The 17,319-nt window shown below is 41.1% G+C and overlaps 1 protein-coding gene across 2 annotated transcripts in view; it reads left to right on the plus strand.

Moving 5' to 3' along the window:
- Positions 1 to 17,319, plus strand: part of TARBP1 (TAR (HIV-1) RNA binding protein 1) — a 90,835-nt gene that overhangs the window by 9,258 nt on the left and 64,258 nt on the right. For both annotated transcript variants that reach the window (XM_032841142.1, XM_032841143.1), the window contains exons 4-10: positions 506 to 654; positions 1,738 to 1,790; positions 3,477 to 3,574; positions 6,351 to 6,486; positions 7,090 to 7,186; positions 8,556 to 8,645; positions 13,803 to 13,944. In XM_032841142.1, coding sequence (XP_032697033.1) covers positions 506 to 654; positions 1,738 to 1,790; positions 3,477 to 3,574; positions 6,351 to 6,486; positions 7,090 to 7,186; positions 8,556 to 8,645; positions 13,803 to 13,944 — 765 coding nt within the window. The remainder of the gene's footprint in view (positions 1 to 505; positions 655 to 1,737; positions 1,791 to 3,476; positions 3,575 to 6,350; positions 6,487 to 7,089; positions 7,187 to 8,555; positions 8,646 to 13,802; positions 13,945 to 17,319) is intronic.

Here is a 17,319-nt window from a genome sequence, read left to right on the forward strand (position 1 = left end):
GTTAAAAAAATACTTCTGGGGTACATATTTATTCCCTTTTGGGTTTTTTCCCTACTCATTTATATATTTAGTGGAGATTCACTTAGGGTCCAGGATATGCTAAGTGCTAGGGATAAAGGGGTGAGATAGTTTTTCATGTAATTTTGTCTCTTTTCCATGAAAAAAAAAGTGGTAACGATAAGTTCTAGGAAGGTACCGAATAAGGGATAGAAATGGATATACGGGGAGCGGGGCCGTCGGGGCAGGCGCACCTCAGGAGGGAGCACGGAGCTGAGACTGCAGCGTGTGAGGGAGCCCTGAGCTGGGACAGCTCAGTGAGGCCGAGGACCCAAAGGCCCAGCGTGGCCCAGGGTGGTGGCGTCGGCCTCGTTCTTACGGTCGCTTCATGCCTCATTCAGATTTTTTCCTGAGAGTATGAGGAGCCAGTCAAGGGTTTTAAGCAGAGGAGCGACTGTTTCAGATTTCCGTGGGATCCGTGTCAGCGTTGCGTGGTCTGTCTCCACAGGGTGCTGGCTCTTTCACCCCTCCTGGCACATGTGCATTTATAAAAGAATGTTCGAAAGTGAGAATAAAATCCTGACCAAAGAAGGTGTCATCCATTTTTTGGAGCTGTATGAAACAAAGAGTCTTCCATTTGCACCAGAGTTTTCTGAGGTAATGATAGCCTTTTTCTTCCCCCTTGCTCGCTTTCTCAAGAGATGAGAGGTGGGGGCGCCTGGGTGGCTCAGTGGGTGAAGCCTCTGCCTTCAGCTCAGGTCATGGTCTCAGGGTCGTGGGATCAAGCCCCGCATCGGGCTCTCTGCTCAGTAGGGAGCCTGCTTCCCCCTCTCTCTCTGCCTGCCTCTCTGCCTACTTGTGATCTCTCTCTCGGTCAGGTAAATAAATGGAATCTTTAAAAAAAACAAACATGATCTATATTTAAAAAAAAAAAAGAGAGGTAAAGACATTTGTTGCCTCTCTACGAGGGCGCTTTCAGAGCAAGTGAGCTTTTATAGATGAGCATAATGATGCTGTTTTCCCAGTGCGGATCTCTGAATAGTTGCTGTTTGTGCAGTGGTGCCGCACCCCCGGTTCTGAGCCAGTGACTATTGTCAGTTCCTGTGTTAAGCAGACGTTGCCTTTGAGCTGGATTCATGAGCATCTCTACTTGCATTTGTCAGAAATCACACCGAGACTTGAGAATTACCGCTGGGGTTTTAAGTTTTGGTGCGCCACTGAGTCACGTGATCACCGGGGTGAGGACACTTACCCTCGGAGGTGCCTGGGAGCCCTTCCTAACTGATGACTTGCTGTCATGTTCTGAGATGCATCATTTTCCACGCTATCCTGCCTTTCCTGTATTTCCTATACACTTGCTTTTTTGACCCAATACCTTGTCATATTTTTTAATTTTTTCCCGTTTTGTTTTCCAGACACAGGGGCTTACATTTTCTCTTGAGTATCTCTTGTTTTTCCGTGTCACTGTGCTTATTTTCCTTTGTGTATTTCTCCTTTGGGCTGCTTTCTCCTTGCTGGCCCTCTCTGATCTCTCTTCCTCAGTTTCCATCAGGTGGGAAGGTTCCGCACTTACTCGGTTGTGGTAGGGGAATTAAGGTCCCCTCCACAGTGAGCCCTGAGTTAGCCTGCAGTGGAAGAGATCAGCTTTGCTCAGAACAGCTTGTCTGCAGTCCTATTGATACGCAAGCCGACTTCCCGAAGTTGCAGCTGTAACTGAATGTCAATTACATTTTGTTTTAGTTTATTATTGGACCATTAATGGATGCACTTTCGGAGAGCTCTCTGTATAGCAGGTAAGCAAACATTGTGTTATCCAGCAGCCACGTAGTAATACGTCCTCGATACAGAAATGTCACGTGTTCATGAAATATGACCAGGCTGTTAATGCATTTGGTACATGACACGTGTACCGAACAGACAGTCAGCTTTTTCTTACTATGAAGTCCCTTCTGTGTGTGTTCGTCTTCTTGCTCGCCTTCTATTGGTTGTATCACGTGTTCCTTCTTTTTTTGTTCTGGTTTTCTTTCTCACCTTGAATGCTTCCACGCTTGGGGTTTATGGAAAGCATACCTCGCCAAGCGTACTTTCTTCCTCTTGCTCTGATTTGCACTGTCTTGGAAATTGTGGTGACTTTGGCTGACCAACGCTCTAAACATTTTTTCCTTTCTTTTTTCTTTTGAACTTTTTGTTTTGACTTAAAACTTGGGAGGATAATACCTAGAATTCCCATGTATTTCATCCATGTTCCCCTCATGTCACCGTGTCACCACATCTGTTAAATCGCTCTTTCCCTCCCCGTGGGTGGACGTTGGTTTCCCAGCTCTGTCTGCTGAGCAGACTTACCCACCTGTGTCTGCTGCAGGGTCTGTCTGTCCATCCATCCACCTCCATCCACGTGAAAACCCACAGGTTCACCTCCGTGGGTCTGATTCCAGTCCAGTGCCGCAGGGCTCACTGACCTTGCCCTTTCCCAACTGACAGAGGCTGCCGTGATTGTAAATATGTCACTTCCTGCCCCTTCTCTGCAGGCAGTTAGACAGTGAGGACAGTTGTGCCACAGCCTCGTTTTCTGAGCCTTCTCCATGCTCTCGAATTACACCTTCAGAATGGTCCCCTGTCTCTGAACTTCAGGGATCTTTTGGACCCTGATGAACTAAATGTTTACGTGCAAGTCTTCGGTTCAGTATCTCTAAACAGACAAGCCCCTCTCCCCCCACTGCCAGTTCCTTTAAAACTTTTAAATTAGTTTGTGCTAAGTTACACTAATATTTAATCCTATTTACTAAATATCAAAAGAGCATAGCAACACTTGACTCACCAATTAGTTTTCAAATAGCTCATTACTATTGAAGAGTTCTGTGAAGCATTTAGACAGCTGGAGAGCAGTAAAACCTACTCGGTGCCTCTCAAGGAGGCGACAGACACATTTATTATGAAATGCCTTCAGTTTCCTCACACTCTAATGTGTTCAATTAACAGATAATGTTCCTGGTGGAACCATATAGCAAGAGAAAACATGACTTTAGTAGACGTTGACAATTAAATTTTCTTGCAGAAGTCATTAATTACTCAGATATGTTTTTCTGTGAATGAAATTTCTTTTATTTAATACTTGAAGATTTTAAATCGTTGGATTATATGTTGGAAACAATAAAATACGATTGAAAGTGATCACTTTTAGACTTTTTTAAGATGATGCTATTTTAGCAAGATTCATAGTGTGTGTCAGAGAAAGTATCATAAAAAGGAAATCCGTCTCTACTTAGTATGTTATGATACTAACTCATGTCTGTTTTCCTAGAAGATCCTGATGTTTTGTATTCAGAAGGATCTTCAGAATTTCACTGATAAATAAAATGCAGGTTTAGAAAAAGATGATCTGATTGTTGTTGAAAGACTTTTGAGCCATAGTTCACTTAGTTTCGGTATGCTTACTTGTAAATTTTAAATATTTTTTTTTTCCCCTCATTTGTCTATAGGTCCCCAGGCCAGCTGATAGGAAGTGGTTCTCCACTGGGATTGAAATTACAGAAGTTTTTAGTCACTTATGTTTCTCTTCTTCCAGAAGAAATAAAGAGTATGTGTCAGTAAAAAGTTTTTTAATTTATTAGCTTTAAAATTTTTAGTATATTGGTGATAAGCACTATCCTATGCCTATTATAATCAGTACTTTCAAAATAGTTTTCTTTTTCTGGAATATACATATTTTTTTCAGAATCTTACAGGTGTTCATTGTAGTTGGGTACAACTTTTGCCTTGACACATAAGACATATTGCCAGTATTGGCTCGAGGAGTATAGAAGTCATTTTAGAACGTATGCTGCTGATGGCCATCTTTTCTAGTTTTCTCTATTCACTTCCCCAAAATTAGTAAAATTGGTTGAAGAAAGAGCGACCTGGGTTCAGGAAAAAGTTGCAAACAGAATATCCATTGTGGCAAAACTGCCCCACTATAGACAGGAACTTGACAGGTAGAAGAAAAATACTCCTGCTTTATGGAGAGCTTGTATCTTAGAAATACCCACTTCTTTGGACTGGTGATTTACCTTCCTTTCTGGTGAGTTAAGTTTGTAAGCAGAGAGCAACACCAGTGTTATTTTGTTAGTTGAGCCGCAGAAGGACTTAACTCTACTTCCTGGGTCCTTTCTTCACTTGTGGCTTTGTGGCTCATAAAGCGACCCTGGGTATGAAACAGACACACATTTCCTTTTGTATTTCGTCTGCAAACAGGGTGAAACAATGACTAAAGGTAATGTCTGCTCAGAAGTCAGGGATAAAAAAAGCAAAAAGATGATCTGTGTATCCCAACTTTAGGTGTCTAGAAAATTGGCTCATTCGATTACTTTTTTAAAAAAATTGGTTCGTGGAGAAGAGTCTCTCAGAAGTTCTGTAGTTTGCCAGAAGACAGAAGCATATGCAGTCTGGGGATTGCTTTGCTGACCATGTTGGCCCATCCCAGGTCAGCAGTGCGGAAAGAGGGAGGGTGCTGGGAGCGCCCCAAGGGTATGCGTGCCTGCTGTCCTTGGCCATGGCCAGCATGCAGTGGATGCTTGTAAGTGTGTTGAACAAATGTGAAATGGAAGTGTGGCCATCCCCATCTTCCCTGTGCCATGCGTGAGGCGTTAGGCAAAGTGGAACTTAATTAGTCCAACAGAAGAGAAGGCAAGTACAGTGTTTACTCAGGTTTTTACTTAGTATATTTTTCAGTCAACAGTTTCCAGTGAGTATCTTAAATGTTTTGTGCTAGGTATTTGGAAGATATAAAATATATTTTATATATAAAATATAAAATACATAATATAAAATATTGTTTTATAACTAAACATAAAACACAAGCTCCTTTCAGGAGCTTCCAAGGATTTCTTGGGTCATTCTACAGTGATGATCAGAGGAAACAGACATTTCACTAATTATGTGACTTGAGGGTCTTTAAGAAGTCACTTACTAGCAGAGAAGGCAGAACAGAGAACCTTACCTTGGTATCTCAAGATGGAAAATTAGTGACCAGATCCTGAGGGAGTAAGAAATGGCATATGTGAACTAATGTTACTGTACGCAGATATGAGAGGCCATCTATCATCAGTAATTCTTACCGTGTTTTTCTTTAACTTCTCCCAACAGAGGACTGGTTTCTAACACTAGAAAAAATTGATCTTACACTTTAAACTTTTTCTTTTTTTCATAGCTGTGTGGTTATCAGAATCTCTGCAATATAGTAGAGTACTTATTTTATGGGGCTGAGATTGAAATAGCACTGATTTTTTCCCCCAACAGGTTTGTTGAGCTAGAATTCACAGACCACAAAACTCGTCCTTTTAAAGTGTTTCTTTCATTGGTTTTTCATGCATTCACTAAGTTCTGTGACCATCACCACTAACTCTAGAATATTTTCATCACTCCCAGAAAGAATATTTTCACCACCCATCACTGATCCCTTTCCATTCTCCTTTCCCACCAGCTTCTGTCAGCTACTTATCTCCTTCCTCTACGGATTTGCTCATTCTAGTCATTTCCTGTAAATGGAATCCTAGAATATGTGGCCTTTTAATTTATGTCTGGTTCATCAGCCGTGAACGAGTCATCCAGTAAGGACCCATGTTTCAGTATTTCATTCTTTTTTATGGCTAAGTAATACTCTACTGTACAGATATCACACATTTTATTTATCCGTTAGCAGTTGGTAGACATCTGGAAAATGCTACTGTGAATATTCACGTACAAGTTTTTGTACGAACACGTGCTTTCCGTTCTCTTGAGTGTATGCCTAGGAGTGCAGTTGTTGGCGCCGATGGTCGTTCTCGGTGTAATTCAGTGTAACTATCTCAGTGTAACCATTTTCTACACTGGCCGTGCTGTCTTGCGTTCCACCAGCAGTGTACGAGAGTCTAGTTTCTCTTTCCGTGCCAGCACTTGTTAATGTCTGTGCTTTTGGCAAGAGCCGTCCTCGTGGATGTGAAGTTCTATCTCTTTTTTTTTTTTTAATTCAGTTAGCCAGCATGAGTTGGCCTCATTAGTTTTTGGTGTAGTGTTCAGTGATTCATTAGTTGTGTGTGACACCCAGCGCTCATCACCACACCTGCCCTTCTTAATGCCCATCACCCGGTTACCTCTTTCCCCCATCCACCACCCCTCCAGCAACCCAGTTTGTTTCCTGGAGCCCAGAGTCTCTCCTGGTTTGTCTCCCTCTCTGATTTCTTCCCGTTCCGTTTTCCCTCCCTTCCCCGACGATCCTCTGCGCTGTTTCTTAGGTTCCACACATGGTTTTCGATTTGCATTTCATACCTGCTGACGGTGCCCAGCAGCTTTCCATGAGATTCTTGGTGACAGTGACATTTTAAATCCTTCTCTTTCAGGTAGTTTCCTACTAAAGTTTATTCAGAAGATGACAAGCAGACATTGGTGTGCCATTCCCATTTTGTTTCTGTCTAAGGCTTTGGCAAATGTCCCAAGATGTAAAGCCCTGGGTATAGAAGGGCTTCTTGCTCTCAGGTAATCTACTCTGTGTTCACACATGTTCGTATGTTCACATAGGGTCGTCTGCAGTAACTTTCCATCAGTAAATTTTATTTTCCCCTCTGCTTTAGCCTATAGTGAGTTGTTTTAGTTAATACTGGCATTGGGATGTGAGCTTGCTCTTTTGAGCTTATAATTTTGTATTGAGAAGTAAAAAGTTGACTTATATAGTTGGACTTATTTTGTTTTATGAATTACTAATTTAAATATGTGCCACAATACATGCTATTGGATTTAATTTTAAGACCAGGCCAATAAGGTTTTCTTACATTACATTGATATGCAGAAAACTAGAGATAAAAATATCAAACAGTAATAATGATTGCAAAGATTTTCAAAAAATGTAGAACTCTTACTTTAATAGTATCTTTATTTATAGTTTTTTGGAAGAGATGTATTTCATGTTAAAATCGAGCTCTACCAGAGAGACCTTAAGGAAATAATAGCTTTGAAAGTGTAGTGACAGTGACTCTCTACATTGGGAGTTGTAGAGACTCTAGATGAGCTTGTCAGTATTTACAAGTTACCAGAACTGTCTTTGGGAACATGGAAATGCATGTTTCTGTTTTCTGACGTCAGGGATGTTCTGCAGTGCACGATGATCACCCACCAGATCCTGCTGAGAGGGGCTGCACAGTGCTATCTTCTTCAGACGGCCATGAATTTAGTAGATGTGGTAAGTTTGTCTTTTACTCGGGATACTTCAGTTTATGAGTCTTTCTCCGTGAATAAGTGTGCAAAAACGTGTCAACGGAGCAGATCTGTGATGCTGTCACTAGAAAGCCCTGCCTGTAAAGTCGGCCTGGTGCTTGCTGGAGGCCTGGAATGTGGGTGTCAGGAGGGCTCCCCCTGTGCTGACTCGGAAGAGTGATGGACTGTGCCCGGTGTGTACACAAACGGTGTGGTTTACCCTGACACCTGCTTTCTTTCTCGGAGTCTGGACTCTTAGAGTGTGCTCAGCAGGGGTGCCAGTAAAAACCCTCCCAGTAAGAACCCTGAGCGGTGGGTCTGTAACCAGCTTCCCTAGTAGACAACAGTTCACACGTAGGGACAGCTAATTGCTGGCGGAATTAAAGCTGTCTTGGGTGACTCCCCTGGGACAGGACCCTTGGAAGCTTTTGCCTGATTTCCTCTATACTTTTTCTGCACATCTTCCCAAAAATTGATCTTTAAGAAGTCTGTAGTATCTTTTGTTTTTTACAGAGCCCCTTTGCTACTATTGCCGGGAATAGGGGTCAGCAAACTTCTTCTGTGAAGGGCCAGAAAAGTCCTTTTTTAAGTTCGTGGTCTCTGTTATAATTACTTAAAAGCTGCCATGGACAGTTTATAAATAAAGTGGCTAAAATAAGTTAAAACTTTATTTACAAAAGAGCTGAGTGGTTTTGCTGACACCTGGCCTAGAGCAAGGTGTCTTAATTCAAGATGTACAGCCTTAAGGGAATGAAAAGACTTCTGTGGTTTTCAGAAGGCTGGGAGTTGTTTTCATGGCTTTGAAAGTAAGCTTCACTTTTCGACTTAAGTAACTTCTTATCGAATGTGTTTGTTTTTGCTTTTAGACTCTGACCATCTTGTCTCTAAGACAGTAATCTTTTTTTTTTTTAAAGATTTCATTTATCTATTTGACAGAGAGATCACAAGTAGGCAGAGAGGCAGGCAGAGAGAGGAGGAAGCAGGCTCCCGGCTGAGCAGAGAGCCCAACTTGGGGCTCGATCCCAGAACTTTGGGATCACGACCTGACCCCAAAGGCAGAGGCCCCAACCCACTGAACCACCCAGGCACCCCTAAGATAGTAATCTTGATCATAAGGAACATAGACTTAGAAAATAATCTTTCACTTTATATAGTAACATATTGATTGCTTGTAGTCAATATCTTTTCTAAAGTCAAATTTTTTTTTTAAAAAGCTTTCTTTTGATTTAACTAATAATACTCTACTTTAAGTGGTATGTTAACTTGCTTTTACAGTGATTTCATTTTATTAAAAATTTTTAAAGGAGTCATTTTTTTAAATGCCCTGACACCGTCCCTCTCTTCCTCCCATATAGGAGAAGGTGACCCTTTCAGATGTTTCAACTTTTCTCATGTCTCTGAGACAAGAGGAGTCCTTAGGACGAGGAACCTCGTTGTGGACAGAGGTGAGATGGAAAATAATAATAATGTCTTTGAAAAGTCATAAAAAGTTGTTTTCTAACTAAACTCACTAGTCACTTATGTAAAATATAATGATGGCTTTGTTACCTACCAACAGAGGTTTTTAAGTATTGTATATTTGCTTTGAGTGAACTTAAATAATCATGCTGCTGAGACCCTTAAGGGGAGGCCGGACAGTGTTTGGGATAGAGACAGACTTAGAAGAGAAAGGAAGCGCTTGTGGGCAGATTGCAAATCTGGATGAGATGGATCAGGAGTGAGGAAGACGTTAGACTCAAAAGCAATGACATGGACCTCCTCTTGCTGTTTTTTTCTGTCTGTCCATGGCACTTCATCGCCTAGTTGCCCGAGTCTGACATTTTGGTAATTGCTGATTCTTCCTGACTTTCTGCATCGAACCAATCATGAAATCCTACACGCCCTTCCTCTTCTGGAGAGTGGAGATCCTGCGACGGCGCTGCAGGCCCCTGGCCTCGCGGGGCTGCTCTTCTGTGTGGGGTCGTCAGGGGTCTGCGTCCTCCCCTCTGGAGCTCTGGTCACGCTATTCCTGTTGGCTCTTAGCCCTTGCAGAGCTGGTTGGATCCCAGTCTGTGTCCACTGCAAGTTCTGTGGTTTTTGAGGACATGGAGCTTTTTAAAAAAAGAATTCTATTTCTCCACTGCTTAAGAGATCACAGAGGGCAGGGATGTGATTATTTCTTTTAGAAGGCAAGTCGGGGGGCGCCTGTGTGGCTCAGTGGGTTGGGGCCTCTGCCTTCGTCTTGGGTCATGATCCTAGGGTCCTGGGATTGAGCCCCGCATCGGGCTCTCTGCTCAGTGGGAAGCCTGCTTCCTCCTCTCTCTCTGCCTGCCTGTGATCTCTGTCTGTTAAAAAAACAAAACAAAACAAAACAGAAGGCAAGTCCGTCTGTGGATGCACAGAGGGAAAGGAGAAATCAGCTTGAACCGTGTTAAGATAATTCAGGTGGGAAATCATAAGGCATAGAGTAGTAGGGTAATGGAATGAAGACAAAGAAAATCGGGGTCTTTAAAAATGAGAATTTGATTTTCTTAATCATAATGCGTCTAATTAGGTGGAATCTGAAAAATAGAGAACTGTATAAAGAAAATAAAAATCACCTGTGATGTCTACAATCAAACTAAATCCAGATTTTTTTGGCTTAATTATTAAGTTTTTCAGTATACATATTCTCAGTCTTGCTTTCTCACTCTATAGGCTTACATTTAAAGTGATAGATTAACATGTATGATTTTCTAAACAAAGTAACGGTTATACCGTTCGGAATTTTATTTTTCATCTTCACATACATTTGAGCATTTTAACATGTTGCTAACTCTCCACTATGTAATATTTAAAAATTCAGTTGATGAAACATTTTAGAATTTATTTAATCAGTTCCTTTTGTTGGACGTTTGTCTCAGATCTTACCATTTCATCTGGAAATACGTGCTGCTAAAAGATAAAGACTTTGAAAGGGCCTAAATAGGCTCTTACCACACCTACAAATGTTAACGATCATTTCTTGATTCCAAAAATTTGTGTTTAAATTGCTCCAGATGTCCAATAAATGTGTTTGTTCTTTGCATTTTGTTCATATATTTGGCTTTAAGTATTCAGATGAGGTCTGTCATTGCATCGATAGGTCTAGTTTGCAAATTGTGGTTAATCCATCTGGAATTTATTCTGGTGTGTGGCACGAGCTGTGAGGTGTCATTGGGAAAGTGCACGTGGCAATGTTTCAGACGATGCTTGGTCCCCACCAAGTGTAAGCACACTCTGCCATTACGGTGTTTTCCCCCTTGACCAGCCAGATGTTGTCTTATTATTGGTCAGCAGGCAGCCCCCCTAGATTTCCTAACTTCTTCTGATTTTCTCTCTTCTCTAATTCAGTAACTTGTCTTCATGTTTTTCCTTCTTTTTAACTTTCTCTTGGTATGTTTACTTCTCTCTTTATGTCTTCCTTGTTTGAAAACTATTTATTGGACACCTTGTACACCGCAGGCTCTGAGCTGAGTTTTGGGAATACAAGGTCAGCGAGATAAACATGGCCGCCGTCTTCAGGAAGCTGACGTCTGGTGGTTCATAGCTGAACCCAAACTTTAATTCTTTGGTTTAAAAATAGAAGCAAATATATATATCCCCTAATGTAGACGTGGCTATAGAGTCTAACTTGCAGTGTAGTGGTGTACTCATTATTGTGTAAATCTCTATATGTTGAATCATGTAAGATCATTGATAGTCCCTTTTAACCTAAGGAAATGGCAATTTCATCTAGCTCCAGCTAAGTAAGTTTTTAAATTAACAGACTTTATTTTTCAGAGCAGTTTTAGGTTCACAGAAAAGTTGAACAGGAAGTACAGGGAGTTCCCACACACCTCCTCACCGCTTCTGTTATTAAAATCTTGTACTAATGATTGATGAGCCGATATTGATACATGATAAGTAATGTCCATAGTTTACATTTGAGTTCACTCTTTTTGTTGTATATTCTATGGACTTTGACAAACATATAATAACATGTACTCACCATTATAATATCACACTGGTTAGTTTCACTGCCCTAAAAATCCCCCATGTTCCACCATTTTGTCCGTCTCTTCTCTCATGCCACACCCGCCCCCCAACCCTTGGCAACCCCTGATGTTTTCTCTGTGTCCATGGTTTTGCCTTTTCCAGGATGTGGTATAGTTGGAATCTTACACTATGAAGCGTTTTTGGATTAACTTCTTTCACTAAGAAATACACATTTAAGGTTCTTCCACGGCTTTTCATGGCCTGATAGCTCATGTCTTTTTATCCCTGAATAACATCCCGTTGTCTGATGTACCACTGTTTGTTCATTTACCTCCTGAAGGACATCTTGGTTGTTTTTAAATTCTATTAATTATGAATAAGGCTGCTATAAACATGCACATGTGGGTTCTTGTATGGTTATAAACTTTCAACTCATTTGAATAAATACTAAGGGGCACAGTTCCTGGATTAGATGTTAAGAAAATTTTCAGTTTTTTAAGGAGCTACCAAATTGTCTTCCAAAGTGGGAGAACCATTTTGCATTCCCACAGCAGTGAAGGAGTTTTCCTGTTGCCCCGTGTCCTTGTCAGCTTTTGGTGCTGTCTGTGATGTGGACTTTAGCCGTCCTGTGAGGTGTGTAGTGGTAGCTTGTAGGGACCTGTGACATTGAGCATCTTTTCATATGCTCTTTGCTCTTTGTATGTGTTCTTTGGTGAGGTGTTTGTTTTTATCTTTTGCCCATTTTTAAAAATCAGATTGAATGTTTTCTTAATGTTAAGTTTTAAGAGTTCTTTGTATATTTAGGAGACCAATCCTTTTCCAGATATGTGTCTTTTACAAATATTTCCCCCCAGTCTGTGGCATCTTCTCATTGTCTTGGCAAAATGCAAATAAACTTTTGAGATTTGCATTTTAATGGGAAATCAAGGGAACCTGTCTCCCAGAGACTGCGAGGTAAATGCCATTTTAATCCATAATTTTGACATGAAAACTCTTTGGAGAGAAAACATTCTGAATCCTGGGACAGATTTGATAGAAGCAGCAAGTATGAATTTGAGTTTACTGGTCAGTTTTGTTATAATAGGACAGTGCTTGTGGGAAATGCAAGATTTGTAAAACCTCAGGCGTTTCATAGCAATAGTTAAGAAATGTAGTGTGGCCAGTTTGACAGAAATAACAAAGAAAAAGTCTATTCTGTCGAAAGATCAGTCTCCTGGCTGGCCTCACTGTTAGATTTTATAACGACCCGACTTGGTAAAGACCTACACGGAGCAGCTTCTTTACTGTTACTGAACTACTCGTTCGTTGGCAGCGATGGGATGTCAGTTTTAGTCTTAACGGATTCGTTTGTTCGTCAGGTTTGTCTCTGGTCAAGTGATGCATTATTGTCTCCTTGTATGTAATTTTGGTGAACCCCAATGCAAGGGATACTTTTTAAAAAAATTCTTACTTTTTAGAAAGACTTACTTCATAGTTATTTGCTTCATATTTAAATTCATATGTTGAATTTGTAAAGTAAGAGATATGCTGTAAAAAGAAAACTGAGGGGGCGCCTGGGTGGCTCAGTGGGTTAAAGCCTCTGCTCAGGTCAAGATCCCAGGGTCCTGGGATCGAGCCCCACATCAGTGTCTCTGCTCAGCAGGGAGCCTGCTTCTCCATCTCTCTCTGCCTGCCTCTCTGCCTACTTGTGATCTCTCTATGTCAAATAAATAAATAAAATCTTAAAAAAAAAACTGAGAACATAATTCAATTTCAAAACAAAATTCACTATTGCTTGTGATCAAAGATGAATTCTGTGACTTTTAGATTTGCAAATTTTTTAAAAAAGAACGAAGAAGGACTAGTATTCCTCTTTTAAGTTAATATGTTTTAAAAAATGCACATGTGATAGAAAGTACACTTGTGAGGAGGGTAGAAACTTTAATTATAACTAATAGAAAAACAAACATACCTTGTTTTAGTATAGGAAGCAGGAATGAATTTCAACTTTATTTTAATTTACAGTTGTAATTTGGTTTACATAATGTGTCATTTTTCACAGAGATGTTCTTTAGAAAACCTTACCAAAATGTGCACTATATATTAGGTACTTTAAAAATTCTTGCCTGTAAATGAAGTTTATATATATATATATATATTCATGTATAGATACGCGCACATGTATATATACGGATACACATTTTTTTTCTGTCTGCACTCTCTGTAGAATTCAGTCGTGACTAAATGTTCTATTACTTTGTTGTGTTGAGTTTTTTTTTTTTTTTTTAAAGATTTTATTTATTTGAGGGGGCGGGGCACGAGCAGGGGGAGGGACAGAGGGACAAGCACACTCCTCGATGAGCAGGAAGCCTGACCCGGGACTCTACCCCGAGCAGGGGGAGGGACAGAGGGACAAGCACACTCCTCGATGAGCAGGAAGCCTGACCCGGGACTCTACCCCAGGACCCTGAGACCATGATCTGAGCTGAAGTCAGATGCTTATGTGACTGAGCCCCGCAGGTGCCCCTGTTGTGTTCAGATATTTAAATTCAGTTTATCTTGGAGGAAAGAAACTTGACTTAGGGAAATCAGAAACCCTTTGCTCAGTTAGGTTTTTAAAATAAAGTAATGACTCTTTTCTTTCCTAGCTCTGTGATTGGCTGCGTGTTAATGAAAGCTGTTTTGGGCAAGCCTCAGCCTGTAGTCCCACTGGACTTCCCGAGACACCGTCTTTAAATGCTTACGTGAAGAACCTAGTTCAAGAGTATATTATGTTACCTGCTGGGGAAAGTAAGTCTGAAGTCATTTATATGATTCACATCACCAAATTACTTCCAAAGAACTTTTAACTAGTTTTTCCAATCCAGATATAAGTTTAACCAAATATGTGCCGACTTTCTGATCCCAAACTCGTACTTTCAGCCAAGTAATGTAAAGAAACGGAATGTAAAAACATGTTTCCTAACTTGGACTTCATCTGGTCTAGGACTTGAGATTTTAAACTACTTCTGTATGTTTTAAGAAACTAGTAAGTTGCCAGAATAGGAATTGGACAAACTGATTCTATGATTAGTGAATCCTCACGGGCTAGACACCACCGATGTGTTCGTAAAGCCTCTGTAAGTGGAAGTATTTGTAGATAAATCACTGCATCTTTTGTGTGTTTGTTTTCAGAACATCACATGTAGTATGAACTCATGTGAAAAGTAGTTTTAGAGAAAAATTACATTTGAAAGGATGGTTTTTTTTCTTTTTACCAGGTACTCAGTCAAGATCCATTTTCCAGCTTCTTTAGGGAAATGGGTAAGACCGCACTGAGGGAAGAACTATTAGCAGATTCATTAATTAGGGTTCTTTTTTCATTTCTAATGCTTCTTCTTCATTAAAGCCCTTAGTTGATAATTTGGGTAAATTGCATCTTTATATTTAACATGTCTTAAATTTCCCGGCTTTGTCTCAGACCGAGTCATTTTCATGTACTGATTTCTCTAACCTGATCCTAGAATAGGCTTTAAATGATCAGATGATTATTCTTCTGAAATAAATGAGTTTATCTGTTTTTCCTTCTTAGAACATTTCTCTTTCGTGTTTTATTCCCCCTCTAATAAATTCTCTGTGCTGTTACTTGGGAGGATTCTTTTGTTAGGCCTATAGAAGTAAATAAATTTTCATCCCTACTAGACTAAACATACATTAAAGTCCCTAAAATGTCTTCAGAACTTGTTTTATAATTTAGAGTATATCAGCATCAGAGCTGAGTAAATATTCAAAATCATATGAAACAATATTTTTAGAATTTTTCTGTAATATTTCTAGGACTTAAAATACATGGTTTAATAGACTATTCTAAATTTTTAAAAAAATTAAAACTTGATTTTAGGTGCAAAAGAGGTGTTTGTGTGTGTTTTAATATTTTTGTTTGACTTTTAATGCCCTTGGCCGAGTGCCTTTATAAAATTTAATTAGCAATTACTGGGGCAGTTTTCAGAGCAAGTTAATAAGTTCCAACCAGGGGCGCCTGGGTGGCTCAGTGGTTAAAGCCTCTGCCTTCGGCTCGGGTCACGATCCCGGGGTCCTGGGATCGAGCCTCACATTGGGCTCTCTGCTCAGCGGGGAGCCTGCCTCCTCCTCTCTCTGCCTGCCTCTCTGCCTACTTGTGATCTGTCTGTCAAATAAATAAAAATATAAAAAAAAAAAAAAAAAAAAAAAAAAAAAAAAGTTCCAACCAAACAAAATTCAGCTTGAGTTTCTGAACATAAAAGTAGTTTTTTCAGTTTTGTTCTTATATAGGGACTTAGTGGCCAAAGCACTATTTTCAATCAGGTTCTACATGTAAAGTAGCTTTTTCTCTGGGTTTTGGCATAGTTGGTGCAGATAGATTTTGCACTGTCGATTCCGCAGACGTATATCGAGTGTTTTCTAAGAGCTGGGCACGGAGTCACAGAGATAAAAACTGTATCTCCTGCCCTCAGAGAGAGCATCGTCTAGCAAGGAGGTTGATGGGTAAGCAGATGATCTTAGCACAGTGCCTCAAAAGACGTAATAAGCACCAGGGTGGGGAACCTCTGTAAGCAGTGCCTGCTTGGCATGGGTAGACCAGCAGAAGTAGAGGGAGGTCACCCTATGGGTGACATCTGACCACTGGGCAGAAATGAAGGTGAAAAGCGGGAAGGAGTGTCCCACAAGGCTTGCATGAACTTGCATCCAGGGAGCTGAAAGTAGGGAGGCGTCTGTCTGTGTATTTATGTATCTGTCCTCTGTCTGTTGCATGGAGCCAAGAAGGAATGGTAGGTGGCAAGGGGGATATGGGGCACATACACACACCCTGTTGGACGCCTGGTACCCAAGACAACAGAACAAAGGAATAGCAGCAAAACAACACAACGAGCATCACCTGTGAACAAACATGCTGAAGACCTTTCGGGGCAGGCTTTCTGAATCACGGAAAGTGAAACATAGTTTGGAAATAGCCCTGAAGGCTGGTCAGACCTTGGATGTGCTAAGATTAACCAGGGAGGGAAATACATTTGAAGAAATGTATACTTAAATCAAGCGGTCCCATGGAAAGGACATTTGTAGTTAAATGATATGCCTACTTAAAATGTAATCAAGAGGGCGCCTGGGTGGCTCAGTGGGTTAAAGCCTCTACCTTTGGCTCAGGTCATGGTCTCAGGGTCCTGGGATGGAGCCCCGCATTGGGCTCTCTGCTCAGCGGGGAGCCTGCTTCCTCCTCTCTCTCTGCCTACTTGTGATCTCTCTCTGTGCGTCAAATGAATAAATAAAATCTTTAGATTTCTTGGTTACATTTTTTTTTTTTTTAGAGACACAGACTAGCTCTGAAGTAGTATATTGCAGTTGTACAACACGTTTTAAAAACAGCGTTGAGGTATGATTGACTTGCATCACACTGTACATGTTTAAGCTGCACGTGTGATGGGTTTGGACCTACGTCTGTCGAAACCCACCAGCATGGTGACGTAACGCACCTATCCTGTCAGGCTCAAAAGTGTTTTCACGACTTTTTTTAATCCTTCCCTCCACTTTACCTTTCCTCCACACCCCAGACAAGCCCTGTATGCTCTCCAACATCACAGACTAGTTTGCATTTTCTAGAATTACACTTGGTGTTTGAACTTCATGGTAGCAAGATTTGACCATGATTCGGGGCTAAAATGCATTCAGGTGATCAGTCAGAGCCAACGATTCTTTTGTCTCTTTAAAACCGTTGTTGCCTCCACTTCTCTAGCTTCGGTGAGCGAAATGGGGAATTCCCCCTCAGTGGTTTGCAGAGTATGGTTTCTAGACCAGCAACACCAGCATCACCTGGATACTCTTTAGAAAACAAGTCCTCCAGCTCTGTGCCAGGCCTGTTGAATCAGACTCAGGGAGGGGGGTGGCGTTTACCCTCTGTACTGACGAAGCCTCCAGAGGATTCCGCACCAGGCGCGGGTTTGAGAGCCACACTCTGTAGCGTGGACTTGCTTCATGTGGTGGCCAGGTCCTCAGGGAGCACCCCATGTCAGGTGTACCTGCAGGGCTTGGCTTACACTGGAGGAGCAAGGCGCCCTGTTGTTCTGGACCGGACCGGTGGCATCCCTTGACAGCAGAAGTCATTAAAACTCCATTAAAACTCCACTCCACTTCAGATCGATAACCTTCCCTTGC

The sequence above is a fragment of the Lontra canadensis genome, unplaced genomic scaffold (assembly GCF_010015895.1).
Source record: "Lontra canadensis isolate GAN:19392208 unplaced genomic scaffold, GSC_riverotter_1.0 scaffold120, whole genome shotgun sequence".
Classification (NCBI taxonomy): Eukaryota; Metazoa; Chordata; class Mammalia; order Carnivora; family Mustelidae; genus Lontra; species Lontra canadensis.